Source organism: Balaenoptera physalus (assembly GCF_965194825.1).
Source record: "Balaenoptera physalus genome assembly, chromosome: 1".
In the NCBI taxonomy this organism is placed as follows: domain Eukaryota; kingdom Metazoa; phylum Chordata; class Mammalia; order Artiodactyla; family Balaenopteridae; genus Balaenoptera; species Balaenoptera physalus.
This window is the reverse complement of record NC_138882.1, coordinates 122,473,132-122,491,290: the sequence shown is the minus strand read 5'-3', so window position 1 is coordinate 122,491,290 and position 18,159 is coordinate 122,473,132. Positions and strand designations below refer to the sequence as shown.

The 18,159-nt window shown below is 40.1% G+C and overlaps 1 protein-coding gene across 6 annotated transcripts in view; it reads left to right on the top strand.

Annotated features, from left to right (window-relative positions):
- SAMD13 (sterile alpha motif domain containing 13) overlaps positions 1 to 18,159 on the top strand; it is a 51,667-nt gene that overhangs the window by 12,769 nt on the left and 20,739 nt on the right. For 5 of the 6 annotated variants that reach the window (XM_082410720.1, XM_082410722.1, XM_082410723.1 and 2 more), the window contains exon 3: positions 17,737 to 17,848. In XM_082410720.1, coding sequence (XP_082266846.1) covers positions 17,737 to 17,848 — 112 coding nt within the window. Of the gene's footprint in view, positions 1 to 17,736; positions 17,849 to 18,159 lie in introns of those variants that run through there. The other variant, XM_082410719.1, reaches the window with a different exon arrangement.

Sequence of the window (18,159 nt, the reverse complement as noted above, 5' to 3'; positions counted from 1 at the left end):
TAGTGATATTGAGCATCTTTTCATGTGTTTGTTGGCCATCTGTATGTCTTCTTTGGAGAAATGTCTGTTTAGGTCTTCTGCCCATTTTCGGATTGGGTTGTTTGTTTTTTTGATATTGAGCTGCATGGGCTGTTTGTATATTTTGGAGATGAATCCTTTGTCAGTTGTGTCATTTGCAAATATTTCCTCCCAATCTGAGGGTTGTCTTTTCGTCTTGTTTATGGTTTCCTTTGCTGTGCAAAAGCTTTTAAGTTCCATTAGGACCCATTTGTTATTTTTGTTTTTATTTTCATTACTCTATGAGGTGAGTCAAAAACGATCTTGCTGCAATTTATGTCAAAGAATGTTCTGCCTATGTTTTCCTCTCAGAGTTTCATAGTGTCTGGCCTTACATTTAGGTCTTCAATCCATTTTGAGCTTTATTTTTCTGTATGGTGTTAGGGAGTGTTCTAATTTCATTCTTTTACATGTAGCTGTCCAGTTTTCCCAGCACCACTTATTAAAGAGACTGTCTTTTCTCCACTGTATACTCTTGTCTCCTTTGTCATAGATTAGTTGACCATAGGTACGTGGGTTTATCTCTGGTCTTTCCATCCTGTTCCTTTGATCTCTATTTCTGTTTTTGTGCCAGTACCATACTGTCTTGATTACTGTAGCTTTGTAGTATAGTCTGAAATCTGGGAGCCTGATTCCCCCAGCTTCATTTTTCTTTCTCAAGGCTGCTTTGGCCATTCGGAGTCTTTTGTGTTTCTATACAAATTGTAAAATATTTTGTTCTAGTTCTGTGAAAAATGTCATTGGTAATTTGATAGGGCACAATATTGATTCTTCCAATCCAAGAACATGGTATATCTCTCTATCTGTTTGTGTCGTCCTTGATTTCTTTCATCAGTATCTTATAGTTTTCAGCATACAGGTCTTCTGCCTCCTTAGGTAGGTTTATTCCTAGGTTTTTTATTCTTTTGAATGTGATGGTAAATGGGATTGTTTCCTTCATTTCTCTTTCTGATCTTGCATAGTTAGTGTATAGGAATGCAAGAGATTTCTGTGCATTTATTTTGTATCCTGCAACTTTACTAAATTCATTGATTAGCTCTAGTAGTTTTCTGGCAGCGTCTTTAGGATTCTCTATGTATAGTATCATGTCATCTGCAAACAGTGACAGTTTTCCTTCTTTTCCGATTTGGATTCCTTTTATTTCTTTTTCTTCTCTGATTGCCATGGCTAAAACTTCCAAAACTATGTTGAATAATAGTGGTGAGAGTGGGCAACCTTGGCTTGTTCCTGATCTTAGAGGAAATGGTTTCAGTTTTTCACTATTGAGAACGATGTTGGCTGTGGGTTTTTCATATATGGCCTTTATTATGTTGAGGTAGGTTCCCTCTATGCCCACTTTCTGGAGAGTTTTTATCATAAATGGGTGTTAAATTTTGTCAAAAGATTTTTCTGCATCTACTCAGATGACCATATGGTTTTTATTCTTCAGTTTGTTAATATGGTGTATCACATTGATTGATTTGCGTATATTGAAGAATCCTTGCATCCCTGGGATAAATCCCACTTGATCATGGTGTATGATCCTTTTAATGTGTTGTTGGTTTCGGTTTGCTAATATTTTGTTGAGGATTTTGCATCTATGTTCATCCGTGATATTGACCTGTAATTTTCTTTTTCTGTGATGTCTTTGTCTGGTTTTGGTATCAGGGTGATGGTGGCCTCGTAGAATGAGCTTGGGAGTGTTCCTCCCTCTGCAATATTTTGGAAGAGTTTGAGAAGGATAGCTGTTAGCTTTTCTCTAAATGTTTGATAAAATTCACCTGTGAAGCCATCTGGTCCTGGACTTTTGTTTGTTGGAAGATTTTTAATCACAGTTCAATTTTATTATTTGTGATTGGTCTGTTCATATTTTCTATTTCTTCCCAGTTCAGTCTTGGAAGGTTGTGCTTTTCTAAGAATTTGTCCATTTCTTCCAGGTTGCCATTTTATTGGCATAGAGTTGCTTGTAGTAGTCTCTCATGATCCTTTGTATTTCTGCAGTATCAGTTGTAATCTGTCCTTTTTCATTTCTAATTTTATTGATTTGAGTCCTCTCCCTTTTTTTCTTGATGATTATGGCTAAAGATTTATCGATTTTGTTTATCTTCTCAAAGAACCAGAACCAGCTTTTAGTTTCATTAATCTTTGCTATTGTTTTCTTCATTTCTATTTCATTTATTTCTGCTCTGATCTTTATGATTTCTTTTCTTCTACTAACTTTAGGGTTTTTTTTGTTCTTGTTTCTCTAGTTGCTTTAGGTGTAAGTTTAGGTTGTTTATTTGAGATTTTTCTTGTTTCTTGAGGCAGGATTTTACTGCTATAAACTTGCCTCTTAGAACTGCTTTTGCTGCCTTCCATAGGTTTTCGGTCATCGTGTTTTCATTGTCATTTGTTTGTATGTATTTTTTGATTTCCTCTTTGATTTCTTCAGTGATCTCTTAGTTATTTAGTAGCATAGTGTTTAGCCTCCATGTGTTTGCGTTTTTTACAGTTTTTTTCCTTTAATTGATTTCTAATCTCATAGCACTGTGGTCAGAAAAGATGCTTGATACAATTTCAATTTTCTTAAGTTTACTGAGGCTTGATTTGTGACCCAAGATGTGATCTATCCTGGAGAATGTTCTGAGAAGAAAGTGTATTTTGCTGCTTTCAAATGGAATGTCTTATAAATATCAATTAAGTCTATCTGGTCTAATGTCTCATTTAAGGCTTGCATTTCCTTATTAATTTTCTGTCTGGATGATCCTTCCATTGGTGTAAGTGGTGTGTTAAAGCACCCAACTATTATTGTGTTACTGTCGATTTCCCCTTTTATGGCTGTTAACATTTGCCTTACATATTGAGGTGCTCCTATGTTGGGTGCATAAATATTTACAATTGTTATATCTTCTTCTTGGATTGATCACTTGATCATTATGTAGTGTCCTTCTTTGTCTCTTGTAATAGTCTTTATTTTAAAGTCTATTTTGTCTGATGTGAGTATTGCTACTCCAGCTTTCTTTTGATTTCCATTTGCACGGAATATCTTTTTCCATCCCCTCACTTTTAGTCTGTATGTGTCCCTAGGTCTGAAGTGGGTCTCTTATAGGCAGCATATATATGGGTCTTTTTGTATCCATTCAGCCAGTCTGTGTCTTTTGGTTGGAGCATTTAATCCATTTACATTTAAGGTAATTATCGATATGTATGTTCCTATTACTATTCCCTTAATTGTTTTGGGTTTGTTTTTGTAGGTCTTTTTCTTCTCTTGTGTTTCCCACCTAGAGAAGTTCCTTTAGCATTTGTTTTAAAGCTGGTTTGGTGGTTCTGAATTCTCTTAGCTTTTGCTTGTCTGTAAAACTTTTGATTTCTCTGTCAAATCTGAATGAGATCCTTGCTGGGTAGAGTAATCTTGGTTGTAGGTTTTTCACTTTCATCACTTTAAATATATCCTGACACTCCCTTCTGGCCTGCAGAGTTTCTGCTGAAACATCAGCTGATAACCTTACAGGGATTCCCTTTTATGTTATTTGTTACTTTTCCCTGCTGCTTTTAAAATATTTTCTTTGTATTTAGTTTTTATTGGTTTGATTAACATGTGTCTGGGCATGTTTCTCCTTGGGTTTACCCTGTATGGGACTCTCTGCACTTCCTGGACTTTGGTGACTGTTTCCTTTCCCATGTTAGAGAAGTTTTCAACTATAATCACTTCAAATATTTTCTGGAACCCTTTCTCTTTCTCTTCTTTTTCTAGGACCCCTATAATTCGAATGTTGGTGTGTTTAATGTTGTCCCAGTGGTCTCTGAGACTGTCCTCAATTCTTTTCATTCTTTTTTCTTTATGCTGCTCCCTGGCAGTTATTTCCACCATTTTATCTTCCAGCTCACTTAACCATTCTTCTGCCTCAGTTATTCTGCTATTGATTCCTTCTAGTGTATTTTTCATTTCAGTTATTGTGTTGTTCATCACTGGTTGTTTGTTCTTTAGTTCTTCTAGGTCCTTGTTAAACATTTCTTGTATCTTCTCAATCTGTGCCTCCATTGTATTTCTGAGATTTTGGATCATCTTTACTATCATTACTCTGAATTCTTTTTCAGGTAGATTGCCTATTTCCTCTTCATTTATTTGGTCTTGTGGGTTTTTACCTTGCTCCTTCATCTGCAACTTATTTCTCTGTCATCTCGTTTTGTCGAATTTACTGTGTTTATGGTCTCCTTTTTGCAGGCTGCAGTGTCATAGTTCCCATTGTTTCTGTTGTCTTCCCCCTGGTGGGTGAGTTTGGTCCAGGGGCTTGTGTAGGCTTCCTGGTGGGAGGGACTGGTGCCTGTGCTCTGGTGGGTGGAGCTGAGTCTTTTCCCTCTGATGGGCAGGGCCACATCAGGTGGTGTGTTTTGAGGTGTCTGTGAGCGTAGTATGACTTTAGGTATCCTGTCTGCTGATGGGTGGGGCTGTGTTCCTTTCTTGCTGGTTGTTTGGCATGAGGTTTCCAGCACTGGAGCCTGCAGGCAGTTGGGTGGAGCCAGGTCTTGGTGTGGAGATGGATACCTCCAGGAGAGCTCACACCAATTAATATTCCCTGGGCTAAGGAATTCTCTGGTGGGCCAGCATCCTGGACTTGGTGCTCCAACCCCGGAAGCCCAGGTCCAACCCCTGGCCAGGGAACCAAGAGCCTGCAAACTACATAGCATGACCAGAGAAAAAAGAAAGAAAGAAAAAAAGGAAAATAAAACAAACAGGCAAAAAAAACCCAAGACAAGTAGCAAAAACAAAAACAAACAAATGGCAACAACAACCCACACACACACAAAAAAAGAAGAAAACAAACAGATAAACCAAGCCCAAGACAAATGGTAAAAACAAAACCAAACAACCAGAAAGAAACAAAGAAGCAGACAGAAAAAACAAAAACAAAACATGGAAAACAAAAAACAAGAGAACAAAGAATTCAAAAATGAGAACAATCAATAAGGACTACACTAATGAAAACAAAAAATGAAAAACAAAACAAAAACTGAAAGCAAACTAATATTTTTTAAAAGGCAAAGATAACATAAAACCAACACATAAAAATGATCCCAAAAAAATCAAAAACAGGAAAAAAAACCCAAAAAAGTAAAAATAGAAAAATAAAAAATATTAAAAAATAAAAATAAGTAATGAAAACAATAACACCAACAACTGAACAAAATGAAGCGAACAAAAAAGGAATAATAGTAATAAGAATATTTTCCTGGCGCCTCCTCTGTCAGCATCCTTGCTCCCACAGTGAGCCACAGCCAACCCCTGCCTCCCCAGGAGGCCCTCCAGTACCTCTAGGTAGGTCTCTGGACCTGCTGTGGGCCCTGTGGGGCACTCAGAGTCTCACCTGACCAAACTACCGCATGTACTTCTCCCCAGAGTCCACTGCTTCTAAAGCTAGACGGGTCTCAGTTGTGGGAACACTCATTGTCTATTCATATGTTCCCAGACACAGGATTTACCAAGCTGATCATGGAGATTTAATCCACGGCCTGTGTAGTCGCACCGCCCCTGGAGCTCAGCTTTTGTTTTGGCCCCACCTCTCCATGTGCACCACCCTCAGGCGGCTGTTCCCCACCCAGACGAGAGGGAGCAAAAACAGTGGCTGATTGGGGCACACTTACTCAGGCCAGGGAGGGGTATGGCAGCCACAACTGGGGTATGCACCAAGTGCCTGTGGTGGCAGAGACCAGCAGGCAGTTGTAACAGACTGGGGCACGCTCGCTCTGGTGGAGTCCTTCCCAGTGCCCACGGAGGCAAGGGCTGGCATGTGAGGCTGGTGGTGGCCCCACCCATTGCATGCCACTCAACGATGACACCTCATTTCCTAGGCAGACCATGCTTCCTCTAGGGGCATTCCCAGCCACAGAGCCCCTTACTCCCATCCCCTCTGTTGTATCTGCACAGCCAACAGCAGCCCTCTCCCTGGATCTGCTCTCTTAACCCCGCACTTTAACACTCAACCCCCACCAGCACTGGTGGATTCCTGTCTCAGGCGGGGGTGCCCAGGGCTGTTTCCCAAGGAGGCTTTGGAATGGGCGGCGCTCAGGACCCTGGAGCCTATGTGGGTCAAGGAGACCTTGGCTTGAGGGGCGGGCAAGCCTGCTCAGATGGGTGCCCCTCCCAGTTCCCACAAATGCCCCAGGGTTGTAGGTCCCTTTTTTGATTCCTCTTTTCTGTTTTTCCTTCTTTCTTCCTACCCAGTTGTGAGGGGATTTATATCTTGTCCTTTCAGGTGTCCAAAGTCTTCTGCTAATGTTCAGCAGGTGCTCTGTGAGAATCGTTCCATTTGCAGATGTATTCTTGATGTACTTGTGAGGAGAGACAAATTCTGCATCCTCCTATTCTGCCATCTTGACTCCTCCTATGCCTCCTTTTTAAATTTTAAAATTTATACATATTTTTAACTAAAAAATATTTAATTATATTACAATTAAAATAGTAAGACTAGGGCTTCCCCGGTGGCGCAGTGGTTGAGAATCTGCCTGCCAATGCAGGGGACACAGGTTCGAGCCCTGGTCTGGGAAGATCCCACATGTCGCGGAGCAGCTGGGCCCGTGAGCCATAACTACTGAGCCTGCGCGTCTGGAGCCTGTGCTCCGCAACAAGAGAGGCCACGATAGTGAGAGGCCCATGCACCGCGATGAAGAGTGGTCCCCGCTCGCCGCAACTAGAGAAAGCCCTCGCACAGAAACAAAGATCCAACACAGCCAAAAAAATAAAATACATTTTAAAAAATAAATAAAATTAAGACTGTATAAAAAAACAAACAAACTCAGTTTCTTAGTCAAATTTTTAACGCTCAACAGCCACATGTGATTAGAGGCTACCGTATTGCACAGGTATATAGCCAAGACAAGCTCTTGCACATGTGCACAGGGAGAAAGGTTAAATGAATATAAGGTTGAGGATGATTACCTCAGGTGGGGGACACAGGGGTGGGATAGATATAATTATTGTCAAGATTATAGTTTTTATTTTGCCTGGTGGATTCATGGTGTTTATTAAATTTAAAAATAACTAAATAACTAAGAGGGAGCCATCTTAATAGTTTGGAATGTGTCCTTCTAGACAGTTTCTGTACAAATACTCTCTGTATCCATATGTATATGTATATAAAGTACACAGAAACCTTTACTGAACAAATGGGATCATAGTGTTCTCTTTTTGTGGATTTCAGATACACAGATTTTTGGATTAATCAAAACCTTTGTACATGACACTCTTACCATTGATCTATGTTTAACCATGTTAGATCCATGTTAGAATTTTCAATAAACACTAAAAAAAATTCTAGGAGTTTCACATGTATGTTCATATCTGTACAACTTACAAGTATACAATGTGAATTTTTTTTCCCATTCACTTAGTCTTACTCCCTTTTTCATCAGTTGGTCTTTTCTCCCTTCTTCCCTTTTCTCCTAGGATGGAGGAGGAACAAATGTTCCCACACAATAGATGCTAATAGTAAGTTAGCAGCTTCTCAACAACAAGTGGTTTATCTCCCCACCACTACCATGCCCCTCACCCCTCAGTGGAGAAGCTCTACTGCAAGAGAAAGTTCACAGCAACGAAGTTTAGCAACTTTCAAAAGAAGCTATTTCTTATTAAAACCACGCCTTTTCTTGCATGTGTATCTCACCATCTTCCTCTGCCATTGTGTTCAATTTGTTGTTTTATTATGAAGCAAAGACTCTTTTAATTTTGGAAATAACATTTCTTTTAAAATCAGTCAAGTGATACTTTTCTTAGTAATGAATGTTGGAAAGTTTTAAGCTCACTTTAATATTAAAATACTAACTTTAAATACTGAGATACAGTTGACATATAGCATATTAGTTTCAGATGTACAACATAATGATTCATTATTTCTGTATACTGTGAAACGTTCACCTTGATAAGTGTAGTTAACATCCATCACCATACAGAGTTACAAATTTTTTTCCTTGTGATGAGAATTTTTAAGATCTACTACCCTTAACAACTTTCAAATATACAATGCGGTATTATTAATTATAGTCACCTTGCTGTATGTCACATCCCCATGACTTTTATTTTATAACTGGAAGTTTGTACATTTTCACCACTTTCACCCATTTTGTGCACCCCCAATCCCTACCTCTGGCAACCACCAATCTGTTCTCTGTATTTATGATTTGGGGTTTAAAATTTTTTTTTAATTTTTTGTTTTTAGATTCCACATATAAGTGAGATTATATATTTTTGTCTTTCTCTGACTTATTTCACCTGCATAATGCCCTCAAGATCCATTCATGTTGTCAAAAATGGTAAGACTTCCTTCCTTTTTATGGCTGAATACTATTCCATTGTGTATATATACCACATTTTCTTTATCCATTTATCCATTGATGGTCACTCAGGTTGCTTTCATGTCTTGGTTATTGTAAGTAATGCTGTAATGAATGTAGGGGGGGGCGGTTCATGTATCTTTTTGATTTAGTGGTTTTTTCCTTCAGATAGATACCCAGAAGTGGAATTGCTAGATTGTATGGTAGTTCTACTTTTAATTTTTTTCAGGAATCTCCCTACTGTTTTCCACACTGACTGCACCAATTTACACTCCTACCAACAGTGCACAAGTGTTCCCTTTTCTCCACATCCTTGCCAACACTTGTTATTTCTTGTTTTATTTTTATTTTTTTAAGAAATTCACGTTCTTTTATTTATTTATTTATTTATTTATTTATTTATGACTGTGTTGAGTCTTCGTTTCTGTGCGAGGGCTTTCTCTAGTTGCGGCAAGTGGGGACCACTCTTCATCGCGGTGCGCGGGCCTCTCACCATCGCGGCCTCTCTTGTTGCGGAGCACAGGCTCCAGACGCGCAGGCTCAGTAATTGTGGCTCGCGGGCCCAGTTGCTCCGTGGCATGTGGGATCTTCCCAGACCAGGGCTCGAACCCGTGTCCCCTGCCTTGGCAGGCAGATTCTCAACCACTGCGCCACCAGGGAAGCCCCTTCTTGTTTTTTTTGATAATAGCCATTCTAAAGGGCATGAGGTGATATCTCCTTGTGGTTTTAGTTTGTATTTACCTGATGATTAATGGTGTAGAGCATCTTTTCATATACCTGTTGGCCATCTGAATATCTTTGGAAAAAATGTCTATTCAAATCCTCTGCCCATTTTTTAATTAGATTGTTTATTTGTTTATTTTTTGCTGTTGAGTTATATGTGTTCTTTACATATTTTGGATTTGCAAATATTTTCTCCTATTCAGTGTCTTGCCTTTTCATTTTGTTGATGATTTCCTTTGCTGTGCTGAAGACTTTTAGTCTGATGCAGTCCCACTTGTTTGTTTTTGCTTTTGTTGCCTTTGCTTTTGGAGTCAGGTCCAAAAAACAATCATTGCCAAGCTGACGTCAAAGAGCTTACCACTTATGTTTTCTTCTACAAGTTTTATGGTTTCAGGTCTTACGGTCTTAACTTCAAATCTTTGATCCACTTTGAGTTAATTTTTGTGTATGGTGTAAGATAGTGGTCCAGTTGCATTCTCTTGCACGTGGCTCTCTTGTTTTTCCAGCACCATTTATTGAAGACACTGTCCTTTCCCCATTGTATATTCTTGGCTCATTTGTCATAAATTAATTGGCCATATATGCATTAACACTAACTTTTGGAATAGCCCTCTCTGAAGGCTGTTAACTATTAAATATTAAGGTAATTATTAATTTAAAGAAGTTGTCATTTTTGCCCATGTGAATTAGAGGATTAGGAGGTGAATGATAGAAGTAAAATATTAGGGTAGAGTTAGAAATTATTATTTGTATTGCTAGAATTTCAAAACTCTGACTTCACTGTAGAATTATCAAAGAGACTTCTTATATAACAAAAATAACAATGGCTACTATTACTACCGCATAAAAAAGAATCCAACAGTGTTTACACATACAGCAACCCACACATCAGCCAGGGGTCTAACTCTAAGGGAAGTGGTCACATCTAGGGTTAAATAAATAACTTCACAGGATATTTATTTATTTGCCTGGAAGTCTTGCCAGGCTCCTTAGGGAAGGAGGAAGAGGAAACTTTTAGAAGTAATTGTGTGTCTAATCACTGGCTTCAGCTTTTGTTCATTTACTCATATTCCTGTCCTTTTGTGTTTTCAAGAAAATGATCAGCAGTCCTTAGATGTATGTTCTTTGAAAGCAATGAGGAGATTGTAACCAGCTTGCTAGGTAGTTCCTGAGTGTTCTGTTTCATCCACCTTTCCCAAACCCCACAACCACACTGCCCAATTCTACCTGAACACAGTGAGTGATGGTTCCTGGGATGCTGTTCTTTCCAGGGAACAGCAATCTGGAACAGGGAGTGATCATGATGTAAGATACCACTATAGTAAAAGCATGGAACAATAGAACTCCCAAGACAGTATAAGTGGCTAAATACCAAATACGTCTTAACAGATAGTTTGTTAGGAAGAAAAGAAGGAAGGGAGGGAGGGAGGAAGGGAGGAAGGAAGGGAGGAAGGAAGGAAGGGAGGAAGGGAGGAAGGAAGGAAAAAAGAAAGTGAGGAGGAAGAAAAGAGAGAGAGGGAGAGAAAAGGAGAGGAAAGGAGGGGAGTAAACTGAGCCACAAATTCAAACCTGAAAAATGACCTTTCTAATCAGGATCTGATGTCATAACCCTTCTGCAGATATGTTTGGTGGGCTAAGTCAGAGTGCCATATGTATGGATTCTTGAATACAGAGAATATATGGTAGTGAATAGTGATACTTTTAATTGGTGCATTTTTATTTTTCTTAGTGAAGCTAAAATTAATTCCTTAGTATTTTACGGCTGTCTGCTCATTCTGATATATGGTGTATTAGTCTACTCAACTGCCCTAGCAAAATGCCATAGACTGGGTGGCTTAAACATCATAAACATATTTCTCACAATTCTGGAGGCTGGGAAGCCCAAGATCAAGATGCTGGCTGATTCATTACCTGGATAGAGCTCTCTTCCTGGCTTGTAGATGGTTGCCTTCTCACTATGTCCTCACATAGACTTGCCTCACTGCATGCATACAGATCTTATAAGGCTACCAATCCTATTGGATTAGAACCCCACCCTTATGACCTCATTTAACCTTAATTGCCCTATGCCCTAAAAGCCCTAGTCCCAAATAGAATCACACTGAGGGTTAGGGCTTCAACATATGAATTTTGGGGGTGGAGGGGACACAATTCAGTCTTATCATATGATCTTATGCTAAAAGTTTGGTTATGTTTGGTTATTCCCTTAAATTAAATGACGACTTGGGTTATGAATTGAGTCTGTTCACTTTTTTGACTTGTACAATTTTGTCCATTGTAAATAACTGCCTTAAGGAAGTGTACATTTCAGAAGAGTAAAATGAGTAAAACTATAGAGTCAGCTAAGCATATCATATCATCATATTTTAAGTGTGAAAATAACAGGAGTTCCAATCGATGCCAGCAGAATTCACAAACATGTATTATGTATCTTCTATACATTAGAAGTTCTGAAGGGTTGCTGTTTTCTACATAGATTCTGGTGTGCGACTGATATCCCTACTGAAGGAAACCCGAGTTTGTCTCAGCATTAAAGCCACACTAAGTTCTTTGGAATAGTGACCATTGTGCCATGGCTCAGAGCAGGGAAGGAAAGTTCTTCCGGCAATCTGTATGCAGTTGTCTTTAGTATTAATGATCGGGATATGAAATGTGCATATGTTTTTGTTTAGTATAAGTGTGGGCATGAATTGCATCTGATAGTGAATGAAAAACAGAAATTCATGAGTCCTCTTGAGAGGAGTGTCCTTATTCACACTAGTTCAGAGGTCTTTATACTAGAAAGCTGAGAGCAGGTGAGGAAAGAGGCAGCTTTGTTTTCAGAAAGATGGGGTGGGAGGTTCAGAAGACATTCCCAGCAGAGATATGCCAAGGACAGAGTGCCATGTGATTTCAGAGGAAAGCCATGAGCCTGAGGCAAGATGCCTGTTACAGAGGAAAGAAATGATGCAGGAAGATGGCTCGTCTGTTCTTGGAACCTGATCATGGTGTTGCTGCTGATTCGGGGCTCCACACACCTAGCACAGCCTGACTCATACTGCCCTCCTTCCTCCATCTAGCTAGTCCTCCTGTTCTTTACTTGCTTTTTGGATGAAGGCAGGGAACACATATGACCATCTTCATCATGCAGTTGACTTGAGATTTTCCTTTTCACTAGATTAGTTCCCAAGGCTTATCAAGTACCCGGCTCATTGTGGGCAGGTTAAAATTAATTAGTGATTGGAATGGAAGATTGATTGGGGTTATTAGGAAGGTGACATTTAACCAGTATCTTTTAAAAATGAGTAGGGTTCTAATCCTTGGCAGTTGAACAGACAGGGCTTTGAGTAGCATAACCAAAGCTGTGGATATGGGAAAGTCCAGGATGTTGACTGGTTGGATTTCAGTACAAACTTGGAATTGGAAAGAAGCCTGGAAAATTATGTTTGAATTAAATCCCTGAATGCCAAGCTAAAGAATTTGAAATATACAGAAGAGTTATTTGCTTTCTCAATACTTTCGTTGCTTGGGTATGCTGCAGCTAAATGCAGTCAACTCTTATTTAGCTGGATATTAAAAAATGAAAAATGTCCTGTCAAGAAACTTTGAATCATCATTTCTCTTTTTCCGGCTGTCTTTCAGCCAGATCCCTGCTTGTTAGGATGAAGGGAGAGGGAGAAAAAAATGGAGATAAAACTAAAGCTCATTTGGTCGCTTCATTCTTAGCTATGTCATAGGCCGAGAGATCAATGTTAATTTATTACAATCAGAATTACATTTTTTTTTTAGCCAAAGGCTGATTTAAGATATGGGCAAAGAGCAGGTTAATTTAATTTTGAAAATAAGTTATAAAGATCAAGGCAGTACAAAGTTAGAGTGCATTTCTGAGTGGAAACACAAGTAACATTGAGAATTAGCTTCATAAGAGTAGCATGATAAATAAATATATCACCATAATTAACTAGTAGGAGGTAACTTTTGCTCTGAACTTTAAAGCAGAAATGCAATTAATAAGTATAATGGGGTTTTGAAATCACATATGGGCTGTATTTATCCAGAGTTTCCTTTTGGTCTGATCAACCCTCAGAATCTATAATATCATAAATACCATAAAAGATACACACGCTAAATTCTGAGAAAGGGTTTCAACTATTTTTCATCTGCCTCCACTAATATATAAAGGGGAAACGGAGACTTTTGCCACTAGCACTTAAAATTATCATGTGCCAACATGAAAACGTTCATCATAAGGTCTCGATCTGCATGTATCTGCCAAATTTGTTATTTATTGCATTTCTGTCCTCATGATTGTGTCTCTTTAGCTCTCTTTAAAAGTGAGGTGATTGTTTAATTAAGGGATAATCAGTTCCTAGTGTGAATTATTCACACATTATGTAATTTTTATCCATACATGATGTACTCAACCATATGCACAGGGACTGAAAGGTGACTATGTTAAATGGAAACATTGATTTGATTAAGTGATGGGATTGGAGACAAATTCTGCCCTTCACTTCTTGCTAGTTTTTTGTAATAAGGTGACATACATATATATTTTTAAAGCCTCCATGCTTGGAAAAATATTCATGAATTTATCATCTTTATACATTATATTCTAGGAAATATTTTGCTATGACAATAATGAATAATAAGTATCAAATGATAATGGAACGTTTATATCTGCCATCTCATTTCATCAGTGCAAAATTAGCAGCCACAGTGGGAACCACCATCTGGGAGGTGTTTTAAACAGCACCATTTAAATTCCTCCTGGAATTTGACATGTATGAGTTATAAGAAAAGATTTGGAGAGAATGGTCCCTTTAAAAGGGAAAAAGCATCTCAGTTTGGCCACAAATAACAGTCCTTGAGGAGACATAATGGCTTTCCCAGTGGGGAAAGGTGACGCTTAAATCCATCCTCTGAAATGTCCTCATAGTTTTATCTGGCTTTGGCACTCTGGCCTCCCCAACACCCACCATCATGTGGCCTTGGATAATCTCCAGGTTTCTTCTTTAAACTGTTGCTGAAACCACTGGACGGGCCCAGCAAAATCATCCATCATTCTTTAACATAACCTAGAAGTGACAGTGTGTGCCTGCATATTTCTGCTTCTGCAAGCCATCCCCTCTCAGGGCAGAACTTAGTGCATGTTTGAAGCAATTGATGCCTTTCAGAATTGCATTAAAAATCTTCAAGTGTCCTAGTCAGGCAGAATTATCCGGGCCCTCCAGTGCGTGCATTGCCAATAGCACCAGTTCACCCCCCCAATTCTAATACTTAGAGTATGCTGCTTCCCCTCACCAGAGTGCCAGCTCCTTGAAGGATATGCATTCCTATCCTGGTAACCCTGCCTCTAGCACAGTACTGAGAAGACAGTAGGCTTTTAGTAAATATCTGTTGTGTCAATGAGTATGGAGTGAAAAGAAGCATAGATTTGGAGGCAAGCATATATGGAATCCAATCCTGGCTTTATACACTATGTGATTTGGGATGAGTTCTTAACCTTTCTGAGACTTAGTTTCCTAAAAACAGGTTATAGTAGCCAGTTCACGAGGAGCTGGGAGGCTGATAATAGATTATGTGTGAAAAGCATATTGTAGACTCTAAATGCTCTCTGTTTGTTATTCCATTGATGTAACAGATCTTTGCCATGTATCAATGGTACACACCAGTCCAACCTATGCTGGGAGCTGTAGAGATGCAGAGATGGAGACAGATAGTTTCTGCTCTCAGGATGTGAGTGGTCTAACACTGGCTTCTTCTGTGTATCCCCTCACCCTAAGTATGAGACGTTCCTCATTACTGGTGCTCTTCATGGTACGCTGCCAGCAGTTTTGCAAAGCCTTTGTTCTCTGCTGCAATGCTAGTACTCAAGAATATTTCAGAACTGAGGAAGTGATGATGTCATATCCCAGCAGAATAAGAATCAGGAAAGCCTCCCATCCTAAAATTACAATGTAGCATACTTTTTTTTTTTATCATAATTAGATGACAATTCTTTATGAAGAAAGACAGCTAATTGAAGTCAGCCACAGGGAGAGTGAATTCAGATGTTTTCTGGGGCACTTAAAAGTGCATCCGATGGGACGCTGTGCTCACTGCTAGAAGCGAGCTGACTAGAAAACTTAAAAGATTTGTCAAAACAATGAATCCTTTCCAAACATTTTTCAAGCCCAACTTAAGCAAGAGAGGGAAGGAAAATGGTACCTAAAAGAGAGTCCCCTGTGTCAGCTCATGATTGCTTATGTTAAAGAGATAATGGAAAATCCCAGCATGTGGATAATTTTTTAAAAACACATTTAGCTTTGATTTGAAAGTACATGTTAATGTTTAACAATGTTAGAGTAAAAAATAGTTTTTCCCCATGTATATTGCCTGTTAAATGGTAAGAAGGTGGCGGGGGGGCACATGCCGTGTGTGAGTGAGCATGTACATGAGTGTGTATGTACATGGGCAGTATTTATAGATTCACAATCTCTATGCCCAAAAGGGAAAATACTTATAACTAGCAAGCATTGACTCAAAATGTTTTTAAATTAAGTGCTAGGTTGATAAGTAGTTGATCACATGTGCCATTGATTAGTGACTCCCTTTAACTAGGAGAGAAGTTTGTTTTTTTAGTCAAATATTTTAAGTTCCTACTATGAGCAAAACATTATCCTGGGAACAAGGCAGAGGTACAGGTCAACCCTTGACTTTTGGATGTTTGAAGACTTTCAGGAATCCCCAAAGTCTGGGCAATTTCATTTCCATTAAAAGTAACATGAATCTTTTCAACTTGCACTAAATGCTGAACCTTCCCAACCTTGATTCTAGGCCCAGTTCTCTTCTCATCCCCTCCCAAGGTTTCACATGCCATCTAAACGCTTCTGGCTCCCCATTGTGTACCTCTAGCCCACCCGTCTACTTTGAGCTCCAGACCCATGTTCCACATTAAATCTTAACTTCGATATAGATGGTACCCCACATTCAGTGTGTCCAGCCAAACCTGGGGATGCAGTCTAAGTGCAGTTACCACCATCCATCCAGTTCCAGGACGCTTCGATCTCCTTTGTTCTCATGTCTAGTCCACCACTATGTCATGCTGATTCTATTGGCTAAATATTTTTGAAATCCACATGCTTCTCTCCTTTCCCACCATAGTCTCAGTCACCATGATCTCTTGCTTGGTCCCTTCTTCTCCTCTGGCTCCTCTCCAATACCCTCTTTTTAGAAATGTGAGTCAGATCAGGTCACACCCATTACATCAGACCATTTAACAAGTCCCATTGCTCATAGACAAAAACCCAGAATGCTTGATGTGGTCTCCAAGACTAGCATGGTTCCCTGGGCTGTATATTCCTGCTACAGAGCCTGGAATAATCTTCAGCTGACTTCTTTATACGGTTAACCTTCTGGCTGCTCTCTAGACCTTACCTCAAAAGAAACTTCCACAAGAAAGCCTCTCCTAGCCCCTCAAACTGCCATAGTACAGAGTGCCTATCCTTCGGCTACATTGTGTGGCTATACATTTAGTCATATGATTACCGATCAGTGTCTACCCCAACAGTGCCGTATATTCACAAGAGTAATGACCCTTCTGTTTTACTCACCAATACATTCCCAGCTGGAGGGCTAAGAGGGGGCTTTGTCCTGAAGGACCTCCTGAGCCAAGTGAAACTATTTGGAATTTATCCAAAGGGCAATGGGAAGAAGTCTTTGAAGGATTGGAAGCAGGGGAACAGTGTGATGGGATGTACACTCTGGAAGAATCCCCGGGGACGAGGCATAGAGAAATCTAGACAAATACTCTTGAACACAGAAATAAGAGTCACAGTAACTGTAGGTGCTTGCCACTCTTTCTCTCTTCCACCTTTCCTCCCCTCCTCTCTAAATCCATTGAGGAGCTTACCCAGAGACCCTCTCAAACTAATGCTTGATCAACATCCAGTCGTCTGAACATTGATTGAATTCCTAACTACGTACTTGACACAAAGGATAATAAAGTGAGAAATGGTCCAGGTCCAAATGTACCTCTTCAGCCCACATCTCCGTAGAAATTCTAGAGACTGTCTAATAAGCAGAGTATAATCCAGTGGGAAAAGTGCTGCAGTGGGAGTTAGAATGGAGGTCTCGAACTCAGAGGATGTTATAACTGAAACACTTACCTGGGTGCAGCCAGAAAATGCCTCACAGAGATGGTGGCATTTGAACTGGTAGGAAGGGTAGGATTTTGTCGGAGGTAAATGAGGGGGTATTCAGTGGCTGGGACACCATGTGAAGGGCATGGTGTGTTGGGGAATGGCTTTAGCCCTGGATGTGTGGGGTTGGGGATGGGGAAAGTGATGACATGTTGGGGCCACATTGTAAGAGGCCTGGTATTCTTAGCTCAGGGGTATGAATATCATATTGTGGGCCGCCAGAAATCACTGGACCACTCCTAATATCTCTGGATTAAAAAACAATACATGAGGAAATACTTTATATTAAAGTTTCATAGAGAAAGGAGTGACTGAGCCAGTGAGAGCAGTGATCTTCTGAGCCCAAGAAACGCACGAGTGATTCTGGTCCTGAGGCAGATACACTGGGATCTGGGCCTCTGGTTGCAGTGAGCTGGCCCAGGCCTGCCCCTGGGAGGCTGAGTGGAGAGCCTAGCCACACACGCTTGCATGTTCTGCCCTGACAGCCATCTTGATTGTTATTTTGCAGTTCCATGGAGAACGGGAGGCCACCGGATCCTGCAGACTGGGCCGTGATGGATGTCGTCAATTATTTCCGAACCGCAGGATTTGAGGAGCAAGCTAGTGCGTTTCAGGAACAGGTAACTCGGTCTAGAGAAACACATGATGAACATGATCACCTCCCTCTCCCACAGCGGGCAGAAGGGAGTGAGGAGGAAGAGGAGTAGAGAGCGGTGAAGGATGAGTGCAGCTCCCGATCATCCCAGCCCCTGAGAAACTGAGGGGGTGGGGGAGGGGAGGGCAGAAATGACAAGCTAATGATTCCTTCCTGCAAGAGAAAAACCCAAGCCCCGAAAGAAGAGGAGACACGGTCGCAGCTGCAGAGAGGAGGGCTAAGTCTCCTCAACATCTGCATCTTCTGAAAGACGGCACAGCCCTACCTTCCACACAA